The 22,444-nt window shown below is 40.7% G+C and overlaps 1 protein-coding gene across 1 annotated transcript in view; it reads right to left on the bottom strand.

Moving 5' to 3' along the window:
* Positions 1-10,751, bottom strand: part of TRPM6 (transient receptor potential cation channel subfamily M member 6) — a 138,020-nt gene extending 127,269 nt beyond the window's left edge. Inside the window, exon 1 of the mRNA XM_070431486.1 lies at positions 10,654-10,751. Within this exon, the coding sequence (XP_070287587.1) occupies positions 10,654-10,662 (9 nt within the window). The 5' untranslated portion in view covers positions 10,663-10,751. The remainder of the gene's footprint in view (positions 1-10,653) is intronic.
* Positions 10,752-22,444: the final 11,693 nt, after the last annotated feature.

The following is a 22,444-nucleotide window of genomic DNA, read 5'->3' as shown; positions in this document are numbered from 1 at the left end:
TAGTATCCTTGTGTTGGCCCCTGCAACCTACAAAGAAGGAATAGGGGACATTCTGGCTGGAGCCTAGTCCATCGTTGGCCTTAGCTGGGACAATTTGTTTACCTGGATAGCAGCTGCCATTCAATCACCCACTGATACAGTCTAGATAAAAACAGGAACAAATCACAGGAGCCAACGGGCCACGTTAACAGTAGTCTAGTTGGCAAAGACCTTGTATGCATATATGCATAACCCATGGACACAGACAGTGGGGTGGTGAGGGCCTGGGGTGCAGGGCGGGCTGGAGGGGGTCGATGGGGGCAGAGAGGGGGCATATGTAATACTTTCAACAATAAAGATTTTTTTTTTTTAATGAGTGGTCTGGTTGGTAATCGGGCATGAACCTTGGCTGCTGACCCTGTATACTGACAGTTGTGTCATTCTAAAACTACTGCCTGTGGCTCAGCCCGTGTGGCTAGTGGATTGAGCGTTGTCCTATGCACCAAGAGCTTCATGGTTGGATTCCAGGTCAGGGCACATGCCCGGGTTGTGGGCTCTATCCCCAGTAGGGGTGTGCAGGAGGCATCTGATCAATGTTGCTCTCTCTCAATGTTTCTACCTCAATCTCCCTTCCCCTCTATCTAAAAAATCAATAAAAACATATTTTTATTTTTTAAAAAATGTACTTTATTGATTTTTTACAGAAAGGAAGGGAGAGGGATAGAGAGTTAGAAACATCGATCAGCTACCTTCTGCACACCTCCTACTGGGGATGTGCCCGAAACCCAGGTACATGCCCTTGACCGGAATCGAACCTGGGACCTTTCGGTCCGCAGGCCAACGCTCTATATCCACTGAGCCAAACCGGTTAGCAATAAAAACATATTTTAAAAAAGGAATGACTGTGGCTCCATATTCTACCTCCTCTCCTTCCAACCATACTAGGAACTGCTTCAAAAAGTTGCATTCACCTCTTTCATTACAAAAGCATTCTAATTATAAAAACAATACATCCTTGCCGAGGCCGGTTTGGCTCAGTGGATGGGGCGTCGGCCTGTGGACTGAAGGGTCCCGGGTTCGATTCCGGGCAAGGGCATGTGCCTGGGATGCGGGCACATCCCCAGTGGGAGATGTGCGGGAGGCAGCTGATCGATGTTTCTCTCTCATTGATGTTTCTAACTCTCTATCTCTCTCCCTTCCTCTCTGTGAAAAATCGATAGAATATATTTAAAAAAAAACAAAAAAAAACAATACATCCTAGTTGTAGGGAATTTGGAGAATTCATAAAGGTACAAGGGGAAGGGGGAGAGAGAGAGAGAGAGAGAGAGAGAGAGAGAGAGAGAGAGAGAGAATATGAGGGACAGGAGGCAGAGAGCAGAGAGTGAGGGAGAGAAAGAATGCAGAATTAGAAGGTCTAAGAGAACAGGAGGAAGTGCTTGGTTAACATCTCTGAAGAGGTGGTGGCAACAAGCCGCCCGGGGAGGAGGGCAGTGTGGTTGATTTACATAGGACGATGTGGAATGGCTGTGAGTTGGAAGAGCAAGGAAAGAGGACAATTCTAAGTCACTGCCCTCTGAGGCTTTGCTTATCTCTAGTTTTTCCTCATTCCTCGTCTATTGGTCTCATTTCTCAAAGCTCAGCTCCCTGTGTGCCTATAAAGCTGGTGAAATCTGAAAAAGATCTAGAGATTATCCCAAAGTCAATATGCTGGTTTTGCTACCGTGTTATAGTTACATAATATGTTACCATTGGGGGGCGCTGGGGGAAGGGTACATGGGACCGCTTTTTACTATTTTTGCTACCTTTTGTGAATCTATAATTAATTCAAAAGCAACAGGAAAACCCAGCTCCTGAACTTACTGCAGCACCAAGTCCTACCTGACAACCAGACAACTGCTTTGGCTAATTGTTCCTGCACAGTTTTCATACTGTATATTGCCTGTTTTCTGATTATCTATGCCATACCACTTAGCATACGTGTGTATTCTATATATTTATATATGCTTGGCATACATGTGTATTCTATATATTTATATATGCTTACATACACTGTGACTTAAACACACAGACTGTATAATGCTGTCGTGTTTGCTAGCTGTTTCTCATATGTGTATATCTGGTGAATCCCCAGCATGAGTGTAAGCTCTCTCTGTCTTTGTACCTCCTATCTTGGTACCTCATGGCACTGCCCCACTAACTGCGTGGTAGGTACTCCATAAACACTACTTCAGCGACTGAAAAAGTGAGAAACGTGAAAGGAAATAAGGAGATAATTGCAACACTTGATCAAGTTTGTTGTTTTTAGCATACTATAATTTAGTGTCCAGAAAACATTTACTACCCCGTGATTAGAGTTTAAAGGCTATAGAAGACTGTACATCTATCCCCTTTAATACTAGTTATTACCGTGAACAGGTGGCTATTGACCTAGAAGCACAAAGGTTGATCAGAGGTGTGTTGTTTTAACACTTGTCATAAAATACCTCTTTGAGTTCATTCAGGGAAATGCTGAAGAAGCACTCTGCTAACCCTGGAATCCACCTTTCCCCCAGTTAATCTTATCTGAATCAAGGGGTGAGCAGGTTTGTTTAAGCTGAAAACTTGGGTGAAAAAGAGAACAGGTACATTTTAAACTCCATGAAAAATGTTACCTTCAAATCAATATGAGCAGTATCTCCACATTGAGAAATTAGAAACATATCCACTGATTTAATAGAGCATAGTCTTAGAAAACCTACACAAATGAATGTCTTAGTGAATTATTATAAGGTAAATGCTCTCATAACTGCCTACCAGATCAAGAAATAAAACTTTGCCAGCCACTCAAAAGCCTCTCACAGGCCTGTTCCCTCCTACAAAGTAACCACTAATCTTGGCATTTATACTAATCACTTCCCTCCATTAAGGTGGCTTTGATAACTTCTTTGCATTTCTTTATAATTTTATCAACATAGTTTGGGTTCCTAGCTGCAGCAGTCTTGCTCGTGAAAAGAAGAGAAAAGAAAATAAAAGAAAAGAAAAGAAAAGGAAAAAAAAGGTCTTTTATGTCTCCTGTAATGTACAGGTCCCCCCTCCTTTTCTTACACTTTTTCTATTGAATAAACAAGGCCATTTGGCTTCTAGAGTTTCCCCCAGACTGGATTTTGCTGATTGCACACTCACAGTATATCTAGTTCAACACGTACCTCCTATCGCTTTTTCAACAAACTGACAGCTAAGTCCAGAGACTTCCAGACTCAGGTTCTGTCCCTTTGGCAGGATCTTGGTGGTGATGTGTTCTTTCATCAGATGACACATAATGTCTGGTTTCGGTTCTTCAGTGACAGCAGCATTTCATGTTCGATGTCTAGATTCATTAATTTACTGGGGGTGGCAGTATGGTAATAATCCAATCCTATCACTTTACTTCATTAGCTGAAATAATTTTATTTAAAAAAATCTTCCACTCATCTAGTCTTTGGTTCCCAATGCTACAGGTCATATAGGAAAAGCTTCTTTCCTTTATTTCCTCAGTTTTCAAGATAACATGGTTCTCTGTCACCTACAAAAGGAGGCCAACCAGTTTGATGATTTAAAAAAAAAAAAATTTTGTGTGTGTGAACTCCATAGATTTAAGCATATCTGTGGGTTTCAGACAGTAGGTGCCAAGATGGCCCCTTATGATTCCTGCCTTTCCTTCCACATTGTTCAAGGGATAGGCCTGTGTCACGAATAAACTACAGCAGAAGTGATGGTATGTCACTTCTGAGATTAGGTTATAAAAAGTCTGCAGCTTCCATCTTTGGTGCTCACCGGACTGCTCTCACAGTCTCTTTACACCACTTTGGGCGAAGCCATGTTGTAAGAAGCCTTGTGGTGAGGCCCATGGGGTGAGGAAGTCCTGCCAACAGCCATGTGAGTTTCCAAGTGGATCTTCCACGCCCAGATTCAAAGGAACAAATCCCCAGTAAACAAACAGCCTGACTGCAATCTCATCAGAACCACAAGTTAAGCTGTCCTGGCATTCCTGCCTCTGTGAAACTGTGCGCTATAGTAAGTGTCTGGCTTTAAGTGAGGCTTTGGGAGAAAGTTTTACACAGCAATAGATAACTAATTTACAATCCATTGCAATTCTTATTGTTATTGAAACTCAATTTGTCCCATATTTGGTAGGTGGGGACTTCTTCAAATTGTCTCCTGAGTTATTTGAGATAATCCTAGGAGTCTTTAACAGTTTATTTGTAATCTAACATGGAAAGATATCCCAGGGTTTTATTAAATAATTTCCTGATCTAAAACTAGAATTAGCTACGTATTTCTTCAAGAAGTCCTTGTTTTGTTTTTTTTTATTGGAAATGGTCTAGAAAAAGACCAGTCTGAGTGCCATGAGTGCTTGGTTGATCATTATTTCTAGAGTTTTTCAGTAGAGAGATAAAATATCTTATGAGTTTATACATAAATTTCCAATTAAAATTCAGGTTTAAATATTTTAATTTACTTCTTTTATATTAAATTTGATTCTCTCAACTCCCTGAAGAATCCTGGTTCTCACGGACAGAAACAATAGATTTGTCTATTAATTAGTCATTTGCTTTATCCCACAGGAAGACACAACAGTCACAGAAAACAAGTCCAATACTACCAATCATTATGATTTCTGAAAACCATTTGAAAAACGTTTGCATGTGGTACCACAACTTCCCCCCTCTTTTCTTCCCTCCCCTCTTTAAGTAGTTGTACCACATCTGCATTCTCAGATCATGTAGCCATTACATAGTATACACTTTTATTTTTTGATGCCCATTTACTATTAGTTCTACAAGTAATCATACAGTGGGAACTGAGGTAAGGAAGTTAAGGGCAGTAAGATTGGATCAGCAGATAATTCATTATAGAGCAGGAAGCTTCTAGAGGATTTTGAATCAGAAACTAAACATATTTTTCTAAAAAAAAATTATTGTAAACTCAGTGGATTTAAGCATAAAATATAGCACATCAAATCTCCCACCAAATACTGCTCAGGATCACAGTTCTCTTTTTCCAGTCCCACAGTGGTAGACCTTGTCCAAGGCGGGTCCATTGAGTTCTTACTACAGCCCCTCCCTTTTTGCTGGCATCCCCATGTGCAGCCTTTTCTCCTTCTACTTCTTCCACTTCTTCAGCTTCATAATCTTACCTCATCCCATCAGAGTTTGGGTTGGATATGTCCTCCAGGTATCCTATGATTACCCCTATCACATTAATTGAACACTAATTAGTTAATTCATTAACTGTTTCATGATCCCCTGCTGCCTCCTAGGCTCTCTGCTAGGAAATGAGCTCACAATGATAAGCAAAAACAGAACCAAACTCTGCCCTAGAGGCATGTAGCCTAGAGGCAGAGAGAGAAGCCATCATATTTGGTATCCTATTTTTCACTGTAGTATTTATTGCACTGTACTTCAACTGAGCTCAGAGGGTCTGGCACTTTGTAGATGCTCAATAAATGATTGGTTGATTGATTGAATGTGTTGATGCTTAAAGAATACTCCTGATAAGCCATTGGGATTATCATCAATCCTGGAATAAAAATGGCAATCTCATCCCTTCTCAGAACTGCTGATCACATAAAAACATGAACTCTAGGTCACAGGTGGACAAACATTTTCTGTGAAGTGCTAGCTGATAAATATTTTAGGCTTTATAAGCCATAATAGAGGCCTGGTGCAAGAATTCGTGCATCAGTGGGTCCCTCAGCCTGGCCTGCGGGATTGGGCTGAAATCAGCTCTTCGATATCCCCTGAGGGGTCCTGGATTGCGAGAGGGCACAGGCCAGGCCAAGGGACCCCACTGGTGCACAATTGGGGCCTGTGAGGGACATGGGAGGTTGGCCAGCCAGGGAGGAACTGCAAGAGGGCTCCAGGGTGTGTCCAGCCCATCTCGCTCAGTCCTGATAGGCCAGACCCCAACAGCAAGCTATCCTACCAGTCAGAGTGTTTGCCCCCTGGTGGTCAGTGCATGTCATAGTGAGTGGTCATGTGGTCTTAGCATATCATTAGCATATTACACTTTGATTGGTTGAATGGCCGACCAGACAGCATATTAGGCTTTTATTATATAGGATGGTATCTGTCTTAACTGCTCAACTCTGGCATTGTAGTGCAAAAGCAGGTGCAGACAAGATGTAAACAAATTACTGTGGCTGTGTTCCAATAAAATTTTATTTATAAAAACATAGTGGGCTGGATTTGGCCCGTGGGGCCTAGTTTGCCAACCTGTGCTGTAGATGACAACACTTTTGTCATTTGTCAGGAATGCCTTCATGCCTGATCCATACTCTCTTATTTAGCTAGGTAAATGTAGTTGCTACACCCAACATCTGAGTTTACATTTAAACCACCTCTGACATCTGCAACTGTGGTATTGTGAAATGGTATGTAATTTGAAACCCATAAAACCTGTTTTATTCTGGTTGACCATTTGGCAAGTTACATTAGCTTTTTTGAATATTTCCTCACTGTAAATGGAGGTGTTTTTTCTAAGTCCTGACTAAGACGATCAAATGAGATACGTATATTGAGAACTGAACATGATACCTAGCACTCAGTAGATAGTCCACATATACACCCCACCACCCTCAACCCTTGGCCCAGTTGAAGCATCCATCTTATATAAAAACTGCTGTTTGAAATTTTAACCCTGCTATTTCTGGCTTCTGTAAATGCTTGCTGGCTTAAATAATAAGGAAAATAAGACTACTCCCATTTCAGAGAGGCCATTAAACCTTCCCCAGACGAAGTTATCAGTGCTGGCGTCAGGCCAAGCCTTTGGTCGAGGTCTCAAAGCGCCAGCACATAGGGCTCTTTAAGAACTTGCAAAGGGAACCGGAAAAACCCCATATTGGGGAGACAGAGAGGGTAAGATAGTATAAATACAGGAAACTTCCTGTGTGATTTCACCCAGAATTTGAGAGACATTTTCCTCTGGGCCTGCGCGTAATAAATGTAACTCCATCTCTCTAAGCGTTGCTTGGTTCTTCTCTGATTTTTTCTGTAACAGTCATATTCTTGTCCTCCTTTAAATTAAATTATCAGCTATTTATTGAGGATTTACTATATCCAAGGCAGAGTTTCAGGTACTTTATTTATTTATTTTAAAATATATTTTTATTGATGTCAGCGAAGAAGGGAGAGAGAGAGAGAGAGAGAGAGAGAGAGAGAGAGAAACATCAATGATGTGAGAGAATCATTGATTGGCTGACTCCTGCACACCCCCTACTGGTAGTGGAGCCTGCAACCCAGGCATGTTCCCAGACCAGGAATCAAACTGTGACCTCCTGGTTCATAGGTCAACACTCAACCATTGAGCCACAATGGCTGGGCAGTTCCAGGTACTTTAAAACTATTCTAAATCCTCCCTGATATTTCTCAAACTTGGCAATAATACAATATATCTGGGAGCCTCAAAGTACTGATGCTTGCACCCCAACAATAGATATTCTGATACAAGTCTTTTTTTAAAAAAATCTTTATTGTTGAAAGTATTACATAGGTTCTCTTTTCCACCCGCCCCGCTCCCATAAACCCCTTCCAGCCTTCTCCTGTCCTCCCCACCTTTTCTTTTTATTTCTATATAAATATTATAAAGAGTGGTCTGGGAATCAGAATTATTCCCAGATAATTTAAGTAGGGAGTATATTTGAGTGTCATTACTCTAGACTAAGACTCTGGCTCCAATCAATTCAAAAGCCGTTTCTTCCATCTGTCCATCTGGCTCCTCTTTAACTGCTTTAACCTATATGTTAGAACCTAGAGAGAGTTGATTTGAGTTCTGCTACTTCCTTGTATTTTGGACATATTTATGTTAAGGAGAGTAGAAACTGAGAATGAAATCATCACCTTCCTTTGCATTTGGCATTTGTTGTTTAACTATCTGGCATCCATTTCCATTTCTTATGGCAACAGCCTTGATTTTTATTTGGGGATCCACTTCTCCCCCAAGCTCAGTCCACTTGGCCTGCCTGAGGCTTTCCCGTGGCCCTAGAAGTTCATGAAACTGGTACATGAACTCTCCGGGCTGCAGTTAGTGTGGGTCCACTCTGAGTGAGTGTCATGGTTTAGTTTTCCAGGATTGCTGAAAGACACATTTTTTCCTGCTGGGTTGGAATCTAAAAGAATATGGTTCCTGGAGGCCCTAGCAGCTATTTTACAAGCTCAAAGAAAAAGGTAGGAAAAAAAGTTAAACAAACAAACAAACAACAACAAAAAAAACCTCAAAGAGAAAGTCTGTCTGAACACATACTAAAAGAAAAACACACAGACCAAGAAAGAGAGAGAATTTTGAGCCACAGTACCTAGCAATTTCCCCAGCCAAGTATACCATTAAACTGCTGTGTGAACCAATAAATTCTCTTTGCTTCTGCCTTTGCCAATTTCAGTCAGGTGTTCTGTCACTAGCAACCAAAAGAATCCCAAACTGATACAGCCTCCTCTTATCTCCCTCAGACCAAATTCAATCAATCACCCGTATACACAGAGAAGATGTGCCAGTCAAGCCCCAATCATTCATTCAACAAACATGTACTGAGTGTCTGTTGTATATGATGCCTGCCCTAGGAAGAGAAATTATGGCGGTACACCATCATTAAGAACTGCACACATTTTTGTGGAAAAATACCCAGCAACAAAACCACTTCCCTAATGTGTGTAAGAACCTGTGTTAGGTGTTGAGGACAGAGAGGATCATTAGTCAGGGTGTATATTCACCAAGGTTTGCCATCAAATTGTAATGATGGCATGCACACAAAGAGATAAACAGCGATCTGGGATCTTAGATAATATGGATTCCTGAGGATGGAAGTCAAACACCAAGTAAGATGCCTAGGCAGAAAATCTGAGCACAGGCAGCATAACATTTTAATTTTCCTTTGAACCAAAATTAGCTAGAAAAGGGAGGGAAAGTGCTATAAAAAGTAGGAAAGAAGAAGAGGTAACAGGAGGGGAAGAGAGATTAGTGGCTTTGAAAGTTGTTCTAAATCATTTTTTTAATTAAAAAAGCAATCTTGTGGATTTTATCTGCTTACAAATTAATCATGCTAATTTTTTAAAAATTAAATATTACAGAAATATCTTCATTCACTCATTCAACACCATTTATTACATGCCTGCTATGTGCCAGCCACTATTACATACATTGCAGTTTTAGCAATAAGTAAAACAAGGTCTCTACCTGTTACATTCTAGTATCTACAAAGTGAAAAGTAACTTTCTCATTCCACCTCCCAAAGTGGCCATTTTTATTTTTTAAAAAAAGTATATGCTATACTTACTATTATGAAAATAGTAAGTAAATATTGTGAATACTTACTATTTTCTGCAAATTGCTTTAAAAAAAAAACTTAGCACTTGAACTGGTTTCATGTTAATAAATATAGATTCATCTCATTTTTTAATGAGCTATGTCATATCCCATTGTATTTAACCACTATCCTATTCATTAACATTTGGTTATTTCCAGGTTTTCACAATGATAAGCAATGTTATTGTAAAAAATGTGTGTCATTTCTACATTTTTTCAAACACTCAAAAGAAAGTGTTAAAGCTCTCCAAAATGGGAAGGTTTAATCCACAGTGAAAAAGATGTGAATTAAATTCCTTTCAGGTAAAAACCCTATCATCTATTTCCTTTTTTATTAATCATTGACTTACTGAGTACTTAATAAGATTTTACACAAGTGAATAGAAAATATCTTCTAAAATCCATTCATATAAATGCAGACTGAAAAACAGATAAATAATCAATAGACATTTGCAAAAAGTCTTTTATGTGCCTAGGTCTGTTCTTGGCTCAAAGAAGAGAAATCTGTATTTTTCTTGAAATAAAAGATCACCACAATTGAAATGGGCAAGTACTCTTCTATGAAAGTCCTCCTATTATATCCTAATATTTTCCTTTTTAGGAAAGGTTATTTGAGATAGTAATAGAGATTTTATTTTTAAACTGTTATGACTACTTCAAATAGATTTCAAGAAACAAAAAAAATATCTTTTGAATAGAAACACACATCCATAAAAAATATTTCTATTAGAATTATTTGACATTTGAAGTCTACCTCTAAATCAGTGGTTCTCAACCTTGGCTGCACATTAGAATCACCTGGGAATCTTTTTAGAATCCTGATTTCTGGGCCTCATCCTGTTTTTTTGTTACTAATGTTGTGGCCCCACCCCATAACAAAGAAACAGAATTTCCGGAGGATGAGGCCCAGAAATCAGGATTTTAAAAAGATTCCCAGGTGATTCTAATGTGCAGCCAAGGTTGAGAACCACTGCTCTAGATGCATCAGTCCCTACCTTGACTGTTTCCAATAATCAAAATTATTTATGTCTTTCATTCACATACAGTTGTCTCCAGTCTATTTAGTGAACCTTTTATCAATGCAAAAAGACATTTCAATAACAGTTCAATGAACTAAACAAGTTGTTTAATTAATAAAAATAATTTTTTTAGGAGGAAACTGCAACAGTTTTGTTTGGCATGCAAGCTTAATTGTGTGTCTTATAGCTTGGTTTTGGCCTGTGATCACTTAAAAACAATCATCAAGCAATTTAAATAGTTAACTGTAATTGCAAGATTACGCCTTTTGCATTTTATGATATATAAAACTAGCATAAGAGAAAATAAACACAAGACTGACAAAAAGTTTCATTCACTTACCCTCTTCATAACCACAGCCAGGGTAAACTTCACTCAGCCTTAGGCCATTGAATTTTATCCTGAAGTTTCCATCTACCACACAATCAGATAAACCCCAGCTTGTGTGAGCAACTAATGGAAATAGTGCCGTAAAAAGAATTGCCAAACAAATTTCCATGTGCTTAACCTAAACGGGAGAAATTACAGCAGGAGCTGAGTAAAAGGTTTCTAGCTGTTTTTAAACCAGAGGGGGTGATTTCACTTTTAGCAGGACCTTGTGACTAAGATTGCCTGGTCGGGGAAATGATTAACACCCCTGTTGTCATCATCTGCTTGAACTCTCCAAGCTGCAGGAAATCAGCGAGGGAACCTTATCAATCCTGGGCAAGTGTGTTATGAATGCGCTGTCAGGGGCGAGGCTTAGCATGCTGAATTCAACTTCAGGGTGGGGCTATTTTAAATAAAACTGTATTCAGAACCTCTGCCAATGTCATTAGTGATTATTTCTACTGAGTTATTGTTTATAAAGGGTGTTATTTTTACTTGTCCTTTCTGTGCCCCACCTTCAAAATTAGATGATCGCTTCTTAGATCCTTTTTCTTAAAATTCGAAAGCTTTATAAGTAACATTATTAGTATTTCTGGTTCCCTCAACCTTGTTCGCTTCCCAACCATGGTCGAATCTAAAAACTCCAGTGTCTTTCTGAACTGCCAGTTCTCATTCTTTTGGAAACTGGGGGCATAGAAAAATAGGGAGGAACTAACGAACAGGTGCATATAAGTAGGAGGCACTAGAAAGTCACCAAAGGATTATTATTTTTTCTTTAAATGATTGTTATGAATAACAACTATTACATGATCATTTCTTCAGAAATACTTCTAGGAGTGAGAAAAAAAAATCTCACCCAGATATGAGAAAGAAATGGAAGAGATTTATTTAGATAAATCACAACAGGAGCCTGCTGTGATTTTGCAAACACGTGGCTTCTTTTTTTTTTTTTAAATATATTTTATTGATTTTTTACAGAGAGGAAGGGAGAGGGATAGAGAGTTAGAAACATCAATGAGAGAGAAACATCGATCAGCTGCCTCCTGCACACCCCCCTCTGGGGATGTGCCTGCAACCAAGGTACATGCCCTTGACCGGAATCGAACCTGGAACCCTTCAGTCCCCAGCCCGACGCTCTATCCACTGAGCCAAACAGGTCAAGGCAACACATGGCTTCTTAAGTGGAATTCCACTCCACTAACAGGGCTTAGTAGGTTGTGCATTTCCTGTCAAATGGATGAAGAAAATGAAAACTGGCTCTCAAATACAGTACTGAATAGAGCTGGTTGTCAGTTGTGTTTATTATGCTTTGAACTTCGCTTTCCTTGTAGCCCTTATATTGCTGATTTCGAAGTAGATTGATGACTCAGAGTTCTTATCATTCTTCTGAGAATTGTCAGATTCCTTTTAGGAACTCAGTTACAATCGCCCCACCCCCATGACGAGTTTGAACCGCTCCAGTGCCATAAAATGATTCTAAAAAAATTCAACTAGTTTCTCCCTCTGCAACCGTATATTACTTTTGTCTCTGAAATTTAGCAAACACTCTGAGTTTCAAATATTCTTTGCTGGCCTAACAATGGTTAGCCCGTTAGAGTCTTAACTACCATACTCTCAATTCCTTTTGTTGGGCTACAACAAATAACTAGAAAGTTGGAGAAGAATGCCACACATACACAAGTTTTAAGTCACCTTTATTATCTATCATTATAACAAGGCCTGGCACATTGTAAGCACTGACTAATCATCTGCCATTATTATTCAGTTGTCCAAAAGGATGGTGTCTACAAACATACAATAAAAGAAAATAAATAAATAAATAAACAAAGTCTTCCAGAACTGAGATTCTTAACCTAGATTTTAAGGGAACCAGGGATTCTTAGAACATCCTAAATTGTATGTAAAATTTACAACTGTGTACCTTTTGGGGAAAATGCCGTTATGGTTCATCAGTTTCTTAACTGAATGGGTCAAAGACACAGGCACAGAAAAAGGCAAGAACTACCACCCCAAAGAAGTATTAAAAATTTGTACTCTCTGGGATGGGCTTGTGAAATAGACTTTAGAAGTGGATTGAAACTTTCAAGGAAGGATTTTATTATCTCCATAACATGGCAAAGCTCAATTTTAACCATTTTGAGTAACATACTATGTCACTATCTCTGTTGTTTTTTTTTTTAAATTATAAATATTATGAGGTTCTATCATCTATACTAATAAAAGCGTAATATGCTAATTAGACCAGGAGACCTTCCGGACAAAGCCATGGTGGCGGGGCCGAGGTGGTTAGGGGCAATCAAGCCAGAGGAGAGGGCAGTTGGGGTGATCAGGCAGGCGGGGGGGCGGGGGAGTTGGGGGCAAGCAGGCCAGCGGGGGGGGGGGCTGTGAGGGGCAACAAGGCCAGTCGGGGGGCAGTTGGGGGTGACCAGGCTGGTAAGGGGGGCAGTGAGGGGCAACCAGGCCAGCAGGGGGGTGACCAGGCTGGTAGGGGGGCCAGTTGGGGGTGACCAGGCCGACAGCAGGGGGGAAGTTGGGGGTAACCAGGCCGGCAGCAGGGGGGGAAAGTTGGGGCAACCAGGCCGGCAGGGGGGGGCAGTTAGGGGCGATCAGGCCGGCAGGCAGAGGTGGTTAGGAGTGATCAGGCTGGCAGTGGGGGCAGTTAGGGGCGATCAGGCAGGTAGGCAGGTGAGCAGTTAGGAGCCAGGGTTCCCAGATTGTGAGAGGGATGTTCAACTGCCGGTTTTGGCCTGATCCCCAGTCAGACATCCCCCAAGAGGTCCCGGATTAGAGAGGGTGCAGGCTGGGCTGAGGGGACCCCCTCCCGCTGCTGTGCACAAATTTCATGCACCGGGCCTCTAGTAATACTATAAATCCTGAATATTGAACTAACCAAGTTTATATTTCTATATGATGAAATGGGTGTTTGCGCATGGTCAGGGTTGTAAAAGAGAGTTAAATCCTCGGACTCTGTATAATATCAAACATAATATCAAAAGCTAACCAAGAAATAACCACAGAAGCATGTTATTTCAGGATATGGGGCTGTAAAGCAAAATAATCAGTTGAAAGTGGTTGCCTCCGAGGGTATCGAGAAGCAAATTTGTAGACTTTGAAATATTAATTGGAAGAAATACCTCACAATGCTAAAAAAAAGTAAATGGAAATCATGAAAGGAGACCTAAGTGATTTGGAAGACAGATCTGAGCCCTTACCTGTAAATAAGTTATTCCATGAGGTGAAAATTCAGTTATTACATGAGGATGTAAAATTCAAATAATTTTTTAAAAATACACACATTTCTCTGAGTTCATGAAAAACTTGAGTCTGGCCGAAACCGGTTTGGCTCAGTGGATAGAGCATCGGCCTGCGGACTGAAAGGTCCCAGGTTCGATTCCGGTCAAGGGTTGCGGGCACATCCCCAGTAGGAGATGTGCAGGAGGCAGCTGATCGATGTTTCTCTCTCATCGATGTTTCTAACTCTCTATCTCTCTCTCTTCGTCTCTGTAAAAAACCAACAAAATATATATTTAAAAAAAAAAATTAAAAAAAGAAAAAAAAAAAAAGAAAAACTTGAGTCTGACATTGAAAAGGTTCACTGAATGGGAAAAAAAATCATCTATTTATCCAGCATATAGTTATCACCTGCCTATCAGTGTCAGCATGCTTCTGGCTCTAGAAATAAAGGGAAACAAAGTAAAAAAGGTCTGTGTCTGATGGATTAAATTTGGCTATAAATAATGGGAAGTTTAACAATGGCCTAAGGAAGGGAATCATGTATTTGATGTGTATAAGAAGTGGGGAAGTTGGACTCCACGGCTGGAACAACTGTTCAAGGATCTTGAGGAACCATGCTCCTTCAACCTTCCTGCTCTGCTACCGTTAGCATGAAGTTTTTGACTTCCTGGTTACAACCATACAAGAGACACAGGACTACATTAACTACCAAAGGATAAGATTTAAGAGCAATCCCAAATAAAATATCTATTTGAGTTTTCTTGGTATAAAATTTTTTAAATCTGCAAAGAGAGATAAGTTTCTTTTTTACTCTCAGTGTTTAACTGATTATTTTCATTTCTTAAGCATTAGCTAGAACCTCCAGAAAATTTTTTTGGGGAAAGTGATAATGGACATTCTTCATTGTTCTTATTTGTTTTTTTTAGAAATTGATTCAGTAATTCACTATTTTTATTTAATTTTATTTTTATATATATTTATTGATTTCAAAGAGGAAGGGAGAAGGATAGAGATAGAAACATCAATGAGAGAGAATCATTGATTGGCTGCCTCCTGCATGTCCCCCTGAGCCAAACCAGCTAGGGTTTTATTTTATTTTATTATTAAATTTTTAGGAATGCCAAAACAATGTTGATAATGTACTTTTTAAAAAAATATATTTTACTGATTTTTTACAGAGAGGAAGGGAGAGGGAGAGAGAGTTGGAAACATCGATGAGAGAGAAACATCGATCAGCTGCCTCCTGCACACCTCCCACTGGGGATGTGCCCACAACCAAGGTACATGCCCTTGACCGGAATCGAACCCAAGACCCTTCAGTCCGCAGGCCAACGCTCTATCCACTGAGCCAAACCAGTCAGGGCATCCTTTTTAACTTTTGATATTTTATTAGCTAATGTATTTTACTGGTAAGGAAACATTTCTCTGAGGTTTAGCTATTTCTTCTATTTTACTTAAATTCTTTTCTATTAAATTCTAGGAAGGTTGCATGTAATACTTTATAAAACTACTTTTATCTATATTTCCTCTATACATGTATGTATTTCCATACATACATCCCCCACCCATCAAGAGGTGCTAGATATGACACTCACTAAGTATTATCAAACATTACTTCTAAGTGATAGTGGTGGCATTTGTTACATTCTTCTTTGTATGTATCTGTATTGCTTAAATTTTTATGAGTGTGCTTCTTGATAAAATCGAAATCATTGTATTTTAAAATATCTGGAAATTTCAAACTCACAGAAAGATCACAAAAGGAGACCACATTAAAAAATTCAAAAGTGTTCTAAAAACAATGTATAATAGATTAACAACAACAACAAAAAGAAAACACAAGCTACAATGCATACTAACTGTACTTGTGTCTGGGAACAGGACTTAGATTTTTCAATATCTTTTTATGCTTTCGTGAATTTCCAAAATGGGCATACATTATTTACATAAAAAATATATCACTTTAAAAAACTAATTGATAGATTTAGCCTTGTGCAGATACTCATATACTAGGTTGATACCTTTGCTTGCAAAACTTTACAGCTGCTTGTTTAACAATGGAACACAGTAAGCATACGATACATATATAGCTTAGGGTTGGAATGCTATTAGACATTATTGAATGCACCCACACTTTTGTACCTGCAGTTCTACAAGCTCAAGTTAAAAATCCTATCATAGCAATAAAAATACGAATGTTGTCTTCGAGTTTTAATAAGCGTTACAGAACTGTGTAATAATAATGCCTTTTGTGATTCTAATATTGCCACCTTTTATCTAAAGTGCGAGCCAAAATATTTTTAAGAGTTTATTTAAAATACTGAGCTATTTATATGAAAAGCAATAATATTTTAGAAATTCCAAGGGTCAAAAGACCCATTAAGCCTTAGAAATACTCAAATAAAATATTCAAGAATAATAATGACTCTAATATCACTCTAGATTAAAAATCAAAACCAAAATGAAACAAGACAAAAATCAGAATCAGTTTATAATAAGGACAAAAAAACCCCCCACATTTATATTTATTCAATTTATTCTAGTAGATCAGAAAGGAATATGTATTTTTATCTTTTCAGATATCCCCTTTAGAGTTGTTAGGTTTTTCTGTCAATATTTTCTAGAAGATTTTTGTATGTTCACGAGGGGTGTTGATCTATGGATTTCTTCTTTTGTAATATATTTACCTGGTTTTGGTATTGGGACAATGCTGGCCTTATAAAATGAATTGGAAAGTGTTCTCTCCTCTTTCATTTTTCTTAAAGAGAACACATTTCTTCCTTTAATGTCTAGTAGAATCCTCCAGTTAAACAAGATAACGTGTTTTATTGTTAGAAGGTTGTTTTTTTTAATATTTTTATTTATTTCAGAGAGGAAGGGAGAAAGAGTTTCATAGAAACATCAATGAGAAGGGGAATAAACAAGATGGCAGCATAGGTAAGCACCTGTACTTGCTGCCTCTCACAACCACATCAAAACTACAACAAAGAGACAAAACAAATATCATCCAGAACCATGGGAAAGCTGGCTGAGTGGAAGTTCTACAACTAGAAAGAAAGAAAAAAGCTCATTGAGACTGGTAGGAGGTGCAAAGGTGTGGAGGCATGCGCGAAAAGGGCTGGCAACTGGGTGCGCTGATGTTTTTTTCAATCGGGAGGGAAATACAAGCTCCCGATTGCTCTGAACTCCAGTTTTGGGCGAGACTCTGGGGACCCAGACTCATATGGAGAGAAACTGGACTGTCTGGCAACGGGCCGAAACACGAGGGCGGCTTTCTCTCAGAGGTGCTCACAGCGATCATTGTCCCTGCATGGGGCCGTAGGACACAGAGACCCAGGGACCTCTCCGGAGCAGAGCTGACTGGCAGCCATTGCTGTTTGCTCTGCCCTGGTGATTCCCTGAGACCCAGCCCCACCCAATTTACAACCCCACCCAAGCTGTGTGCAGCGGCTTTTGCATATGAATGGCCGGTCCTTTTGCAACCTAAAACCTAACAAACTGCAGCTGGGTCAGAGAGCTCCAAAGCTTCCAAAAGAAGGCCCAAGGCCTGGCAGCAGCAGCCTGCATTGCTTCACAGATGGGCCTCATCTGGGCACTTCCAAACCCCAAACCAAGAGGAATCTGCAGATTTCTCTGTAGCTCCTGCTGGGTGGCCTCAGGCAGTGGCTGACTTTGCACCTCCTTGGAGATCCAAGAGTCAGTGTACCCAGTGGTCAGTATGAGACCATACAACTCTTCACATCCATAAGCGACACACTCAAGGGGCAGACTTAGTGAGCACTGAAGCCCCACTGAAGCAAGTCCTGCCCCATAAGGGTGTCTCCAGCCCAGTTCTCCCATTGTAGACACAGCTGGTCCTCACAGCCAATTGGCCTGGAGGTCAATTCCTCCCAGTGATACCAACAACAATCAAGGCTTAACTACAACAAGACTGTGCACACATCCCACAAAGGGTGCACCAAGAGTGTCCACCTCAGGTAATTGGGGAGGCTGAGCCACTGGGCCCTATAGGACACCTACCACATAAGGCCACTCTATCAACACAGGGAAGCAGCCAAAATGCAGAGACAAAGAAAAAGGACACAAATGACAGAAATAGAGGAAAGCAAACTACTGGATATAGAGTTCAAAACCATGGTTATAAGGTTATTCAAGAATCTTCTAGAAACCTCCGAGAAATTTAGTGAGACCCTCAAGGATATGAAAAAGAACCAATCAGAAATTAAGCATACAATGACTGAAATAAAGAATAATATACAGCCCTGACCAGTTTGGCTCAGTGGACAGAGCATTGGCCTGCGGACTGAAGGGTCCCAGGTTCGAGTCTGGTCAAGGGCATGTACCTTGGCTGTAGGCACATCCCCAGTGGGGGGTGTGCAGGAGGCAGCTGATCGATGTTTCTCTCTCATCAATGTTTCTAACTCTCTAACCCTCTCCCTTCCTCTCTAAAAAAATCAATAAAATGTTTTTTTTTTAAAGAATAATATACAGAGATCCAACAGTAGACTAGAGGATCCCAAGAATCAAGTCAAAGATTTAAAATACGAAGAAGCAAAAAACACCCAACCAGAAAAGCAAAAAGAAAAGAGAATCCAAAAACATGAAGATAGTGTAAGGAGCCTCTGGGACAACGTCAAGCGGACCAACACCTGAATTATGGGGGTGCCAGAAGAAGAGAGTAAGATATTGAAAACCTATTTGAAGAAATAATGTCAGAAAACTTCCCCTACCTGGTAAAAGAAATAGACTTACAAGTCCAGGAAGTGCAGAGAACCCCAAACAAGAGGAATCCAAAGAGGACCACACCAAGACACATCATAATTAAATGCCAAGGGCAAAAGACAAAGAGAGAATCTTAAAAGCAGCAAGAGAAAAACAGTTAGTTACCTACAAGGGAGTACCCATAGGACTGTCAGTTGATTTCTCAACAGAAACTATGCAGGCCAGAAGGGAGTCGCAAGAAATATACAAAGTGATGAATGCCAAGAACCTACAACCAAGATTACTCTACCCAACAAAGCTATCATTTAGAATTGAAGGTTAGATAAAGAGCTTCACAGATAAGAAAAAGCTAAAGGAGTTCATCACCACCAAACCAGTATTATATGAAATGCTGAAAGGTGTTCTTTAAGAAGAGGAAGAAGAAAAAAGTAAAGACAAAAATTATGAACAACAAAGTGACAACAAATATGTATCTATCAAGTGAATCAAAAAATCAAGTGAATAAAAAATCTGAACAGAATAAACTGGTGAATATAATAGAATCAGGGGCATAGAAAGGGAGTGGACTGGCAATTCTTAGGGGGAAAGGAGTGTGGGGGGCAAGGGAAGAGATTGGACAAAAATCTTACACCTATGGATGAGGACAGTGGGGAGGGGGGTTAAGGGCATGGGGTGGGGTGGGAACCGGGTAGATGGGAGCTATGGGGGGGGGGGGGGAAGAGGATCAACTGTAATAATCTGAATAAAGATTTATTTTTTAAAAAAAGTACATGGGGAAAATATCTATAAACATATCACTAAATAAAAAAAAAGAAACATTGATGAGAGAGAATCATTGATTGGCTGCCTCCTGCATGCCCCTCAATGGGGGTCGAGCCTGCAACCCTAGGCATGTGCCCTGACCGGGAATTGAACTGTGACCTGTTGGTTCATAGGTTGACACTCAACCACTGAACCACACTGGCCAGGCAGCAAGACTGTTTGATTGTTTTTTTTTAAAATATATTTTATTGATTTACAGAGAGGAAGGGAGAGGGATAGAGTTAGAAACATCGATGAGAGAGAAACATTGATCAGCTGCCTCCTGCACACCTCCCACTGGGATGTGCCCGCAATCAAGGTACATCCCCTTGACCGGAATCGAACCTGGGACCTTTCAGTCCACAGGCCGATGCTCTATCCACTGAGCCAAACCTGCCAGGGCAGCAAGACTGTTTTTTAGTGTGGGTTAGCACAGTGATTCTCAACCTTCCTAATGCCACGACCCTTTAATACAGTTCATGTTGTGGTGACCCCCAACCATAAAATTATTTTCGTTGCTACTTCATAACTGTAATTTTGCTGTTATGAATCGTAATGTAAATATCTGATATGCAGGATGTATTTTCATTGTTACAAATTGAACATAATTAAAGCATAGTGATTAATCACAAAAACAATATGTAATTATATATGTGTTTTCCGATGGTCTTAAGCGACCCACTGGTTGAGAACCGCTGGATTAGCAGTTTCCATACTATGTTATATTTGAGGATTGAGCTAATAAACAAACATATTATGGATATAAAGTCTAGTTTTCTCACTGTTGGATAAAGGAGTTATAAATAAGGAAAGAGGGAAAGGTAGAATGAACCCTGTGGTATTGGACTGGAATTGGAAGTATCAGTTTTGGACTCGTGTGTCAAAAATAGATGCAGACACAAGTAGACAGATATAGAAATACACATAGTTGTATATAAACATATATTTTATTTTCTGTCAGCTGTGGGGACCTAGAAGCAATAATACCCAATACTAGTGAGCAGATCTTGCACCCAATTTTCATTTCTAAATACCATTCTTCAATAAAGAAATAAGAGCTTTTGGAGAAATGATTCCCAGGACTAGGGTGGACAAATTATTAAAAAATGCCTGTGTCAGAACATCTTGTGTGAGAAGGTAAGGAAGTACTAAAAAAACAAAAAAGATGAGGTCTATATTTGTTTTCAACAGCTGTGTAATAAATTACCACAAACTTAGCAGCTTGAAAAACATCATCCACTTGTTAACTCAGTTTTGAAGGTCAGAAATCCAACCTGACATGCAAGGTTCGCTGTTTAGAATATCTTAAAACTGAAATCAAGGTGCCAGCCAGGTTGTACTCCTTTTGGAGGCTCTGGGGAAGGATTCACTTCCATGTTCATTCTGGTTTCTGAGGTGAGATCTTGAGGTTGTAGAACTGAGGTCCCCACTCTTTGCTGGCTGGCCATGGAGACTCACCCTCTGGAGGCTGCTCTGAGGTCCCCGTCACATGGCTCCCTCCATCCTCAAAGCCCAAAGATTTACTCTTATTGAATCCCTTCCACACTGACACCTCTCTGACTTCCTGGCTCTGACCTCTCCACCAATATTTAAATAGGCTCATATGATTAGGTCAGGCCCACCTGAATTATCTCCCTATCTTAAAGTTAACTGGTTTATATAAAACTAGAAGCCTGTTGCACGAAGATTCGCGCAATAGGCCTTCCTTCCCCTGGCTGCTGGCATGGGTTTTCCTCCGGCACCCGGGACCCAGGCCTTTGGTCCGGCCGCAGCAACGCTTGGCTTCTCTAAGTCTCTTCAGTCTTCACTCCGGCCGGAGCCTTCAGTCTTCGCTCCGCGCCTGCGTATGCAAATTAACTGCCATCTTTGTTGGGTAATTTGCATAGTTGCTCTGTTTGGCTGGTGGGTGTAGCAGAGTGACACCAATTTGCATGTTTCTCTTTTATTAGTGTAGATTACCATTTGACATATACCAGAACAGTTAAGTATTTCAGGCAAGAATCATCAGATCCTAAAATTTGTAGGCAGAATAAGATGAGAAATCGGTATTTACATAGCCTCAAAGCATCTTTCCAGAAGATAATTATTTACAAAGGAGAAAATAGTGACTATACAATAAAAAAAACCCCTGCAGACAGCACCTTAACCAAGTAGTCAGATACAATCTACACTAATAAAAGAGAAACATGGTAATTGGCGTACGACCGCTACCCTTCTGATTGGCTAATCAGCGTATCCTTATGCAAATTAACTGTCAGCCAAGATGGCGGCCGGCAGCCATGCACTGAAGCGAGCAGGGAGGCTTCCTTGCTCCAGTGACTGCAGATTCCAACTTTCCCGCCTGACTTCCCGGCCTCTGAGCTGGCAGTTTGAAACATTCTAACAAATATAGCCGGCTGGGATCTCAGAGCTGAAGTTATACATTGTTTCGATTATAGAACGGCAAACAAACCAGCAGTGGAAGCCTCAGAGCTAGAGCCAGAGCTAAAGCTGGCCCAGAAGAAAAAAGAAAAAGAAAAAAAGGAGTGGTTGGGAGCTTCCCGCCAGCCTGAAAGCAGTCAAAACCGCCAGCCTGAAAGCAGCCCTCAGCCCCTCACCCAGACTGGCCAGGCACCCCAGTGGGGACCCCCACCCTGAAGGGTGTGTGACCAGATGCAAACAGCCCTCAGCCCCTCATCCAGGCTGGCCAGGCACCCCAGTGGGGACCCCCACCCTGAAGGGTGTGTGACCAGATGCAAACAGCCCTCAGCCCCTCATCCAGGCTGGCCAGGCACCCCAGTGGGGACCCCCACCCTGATCCAGGACACCCTTCAGGGCAAACCAGCCAGCCCCTACCCATGCACCAGGCCTCTATTCTATATAGTAAAAGGGTAATATGCCTCCCGGCACCGGGATCAGCGGAGCAGTGAGGCCTCCTGGCACCAGATCAGCGTGACAGGGGGCAGCGCCCAAACCCCCTGATCGCCCTGCGGCTCTGTGTGTGACAGGGTGCGGCGCCCAACCTCCC

Source organism: Myotis yumanensis, unplaced genomic scaffold, assembly GCF_028538775.1.
Source record: "Myotis yumanensis isolate MYYU_CA2020_CCGP unplaced genomic scaffold, mMyoYum1.0.hap1 SCAF_12, whole genome shotgun sequence".
NCBI lineage: Eukaryota > Metazoa > Chordata > Mammalia > Chiroptera > Vespertilionidae > Myotis > Myotis yumanensis.
This window is presented reverse-complemented; position numbering and strand designations above follow the sequence as displayed.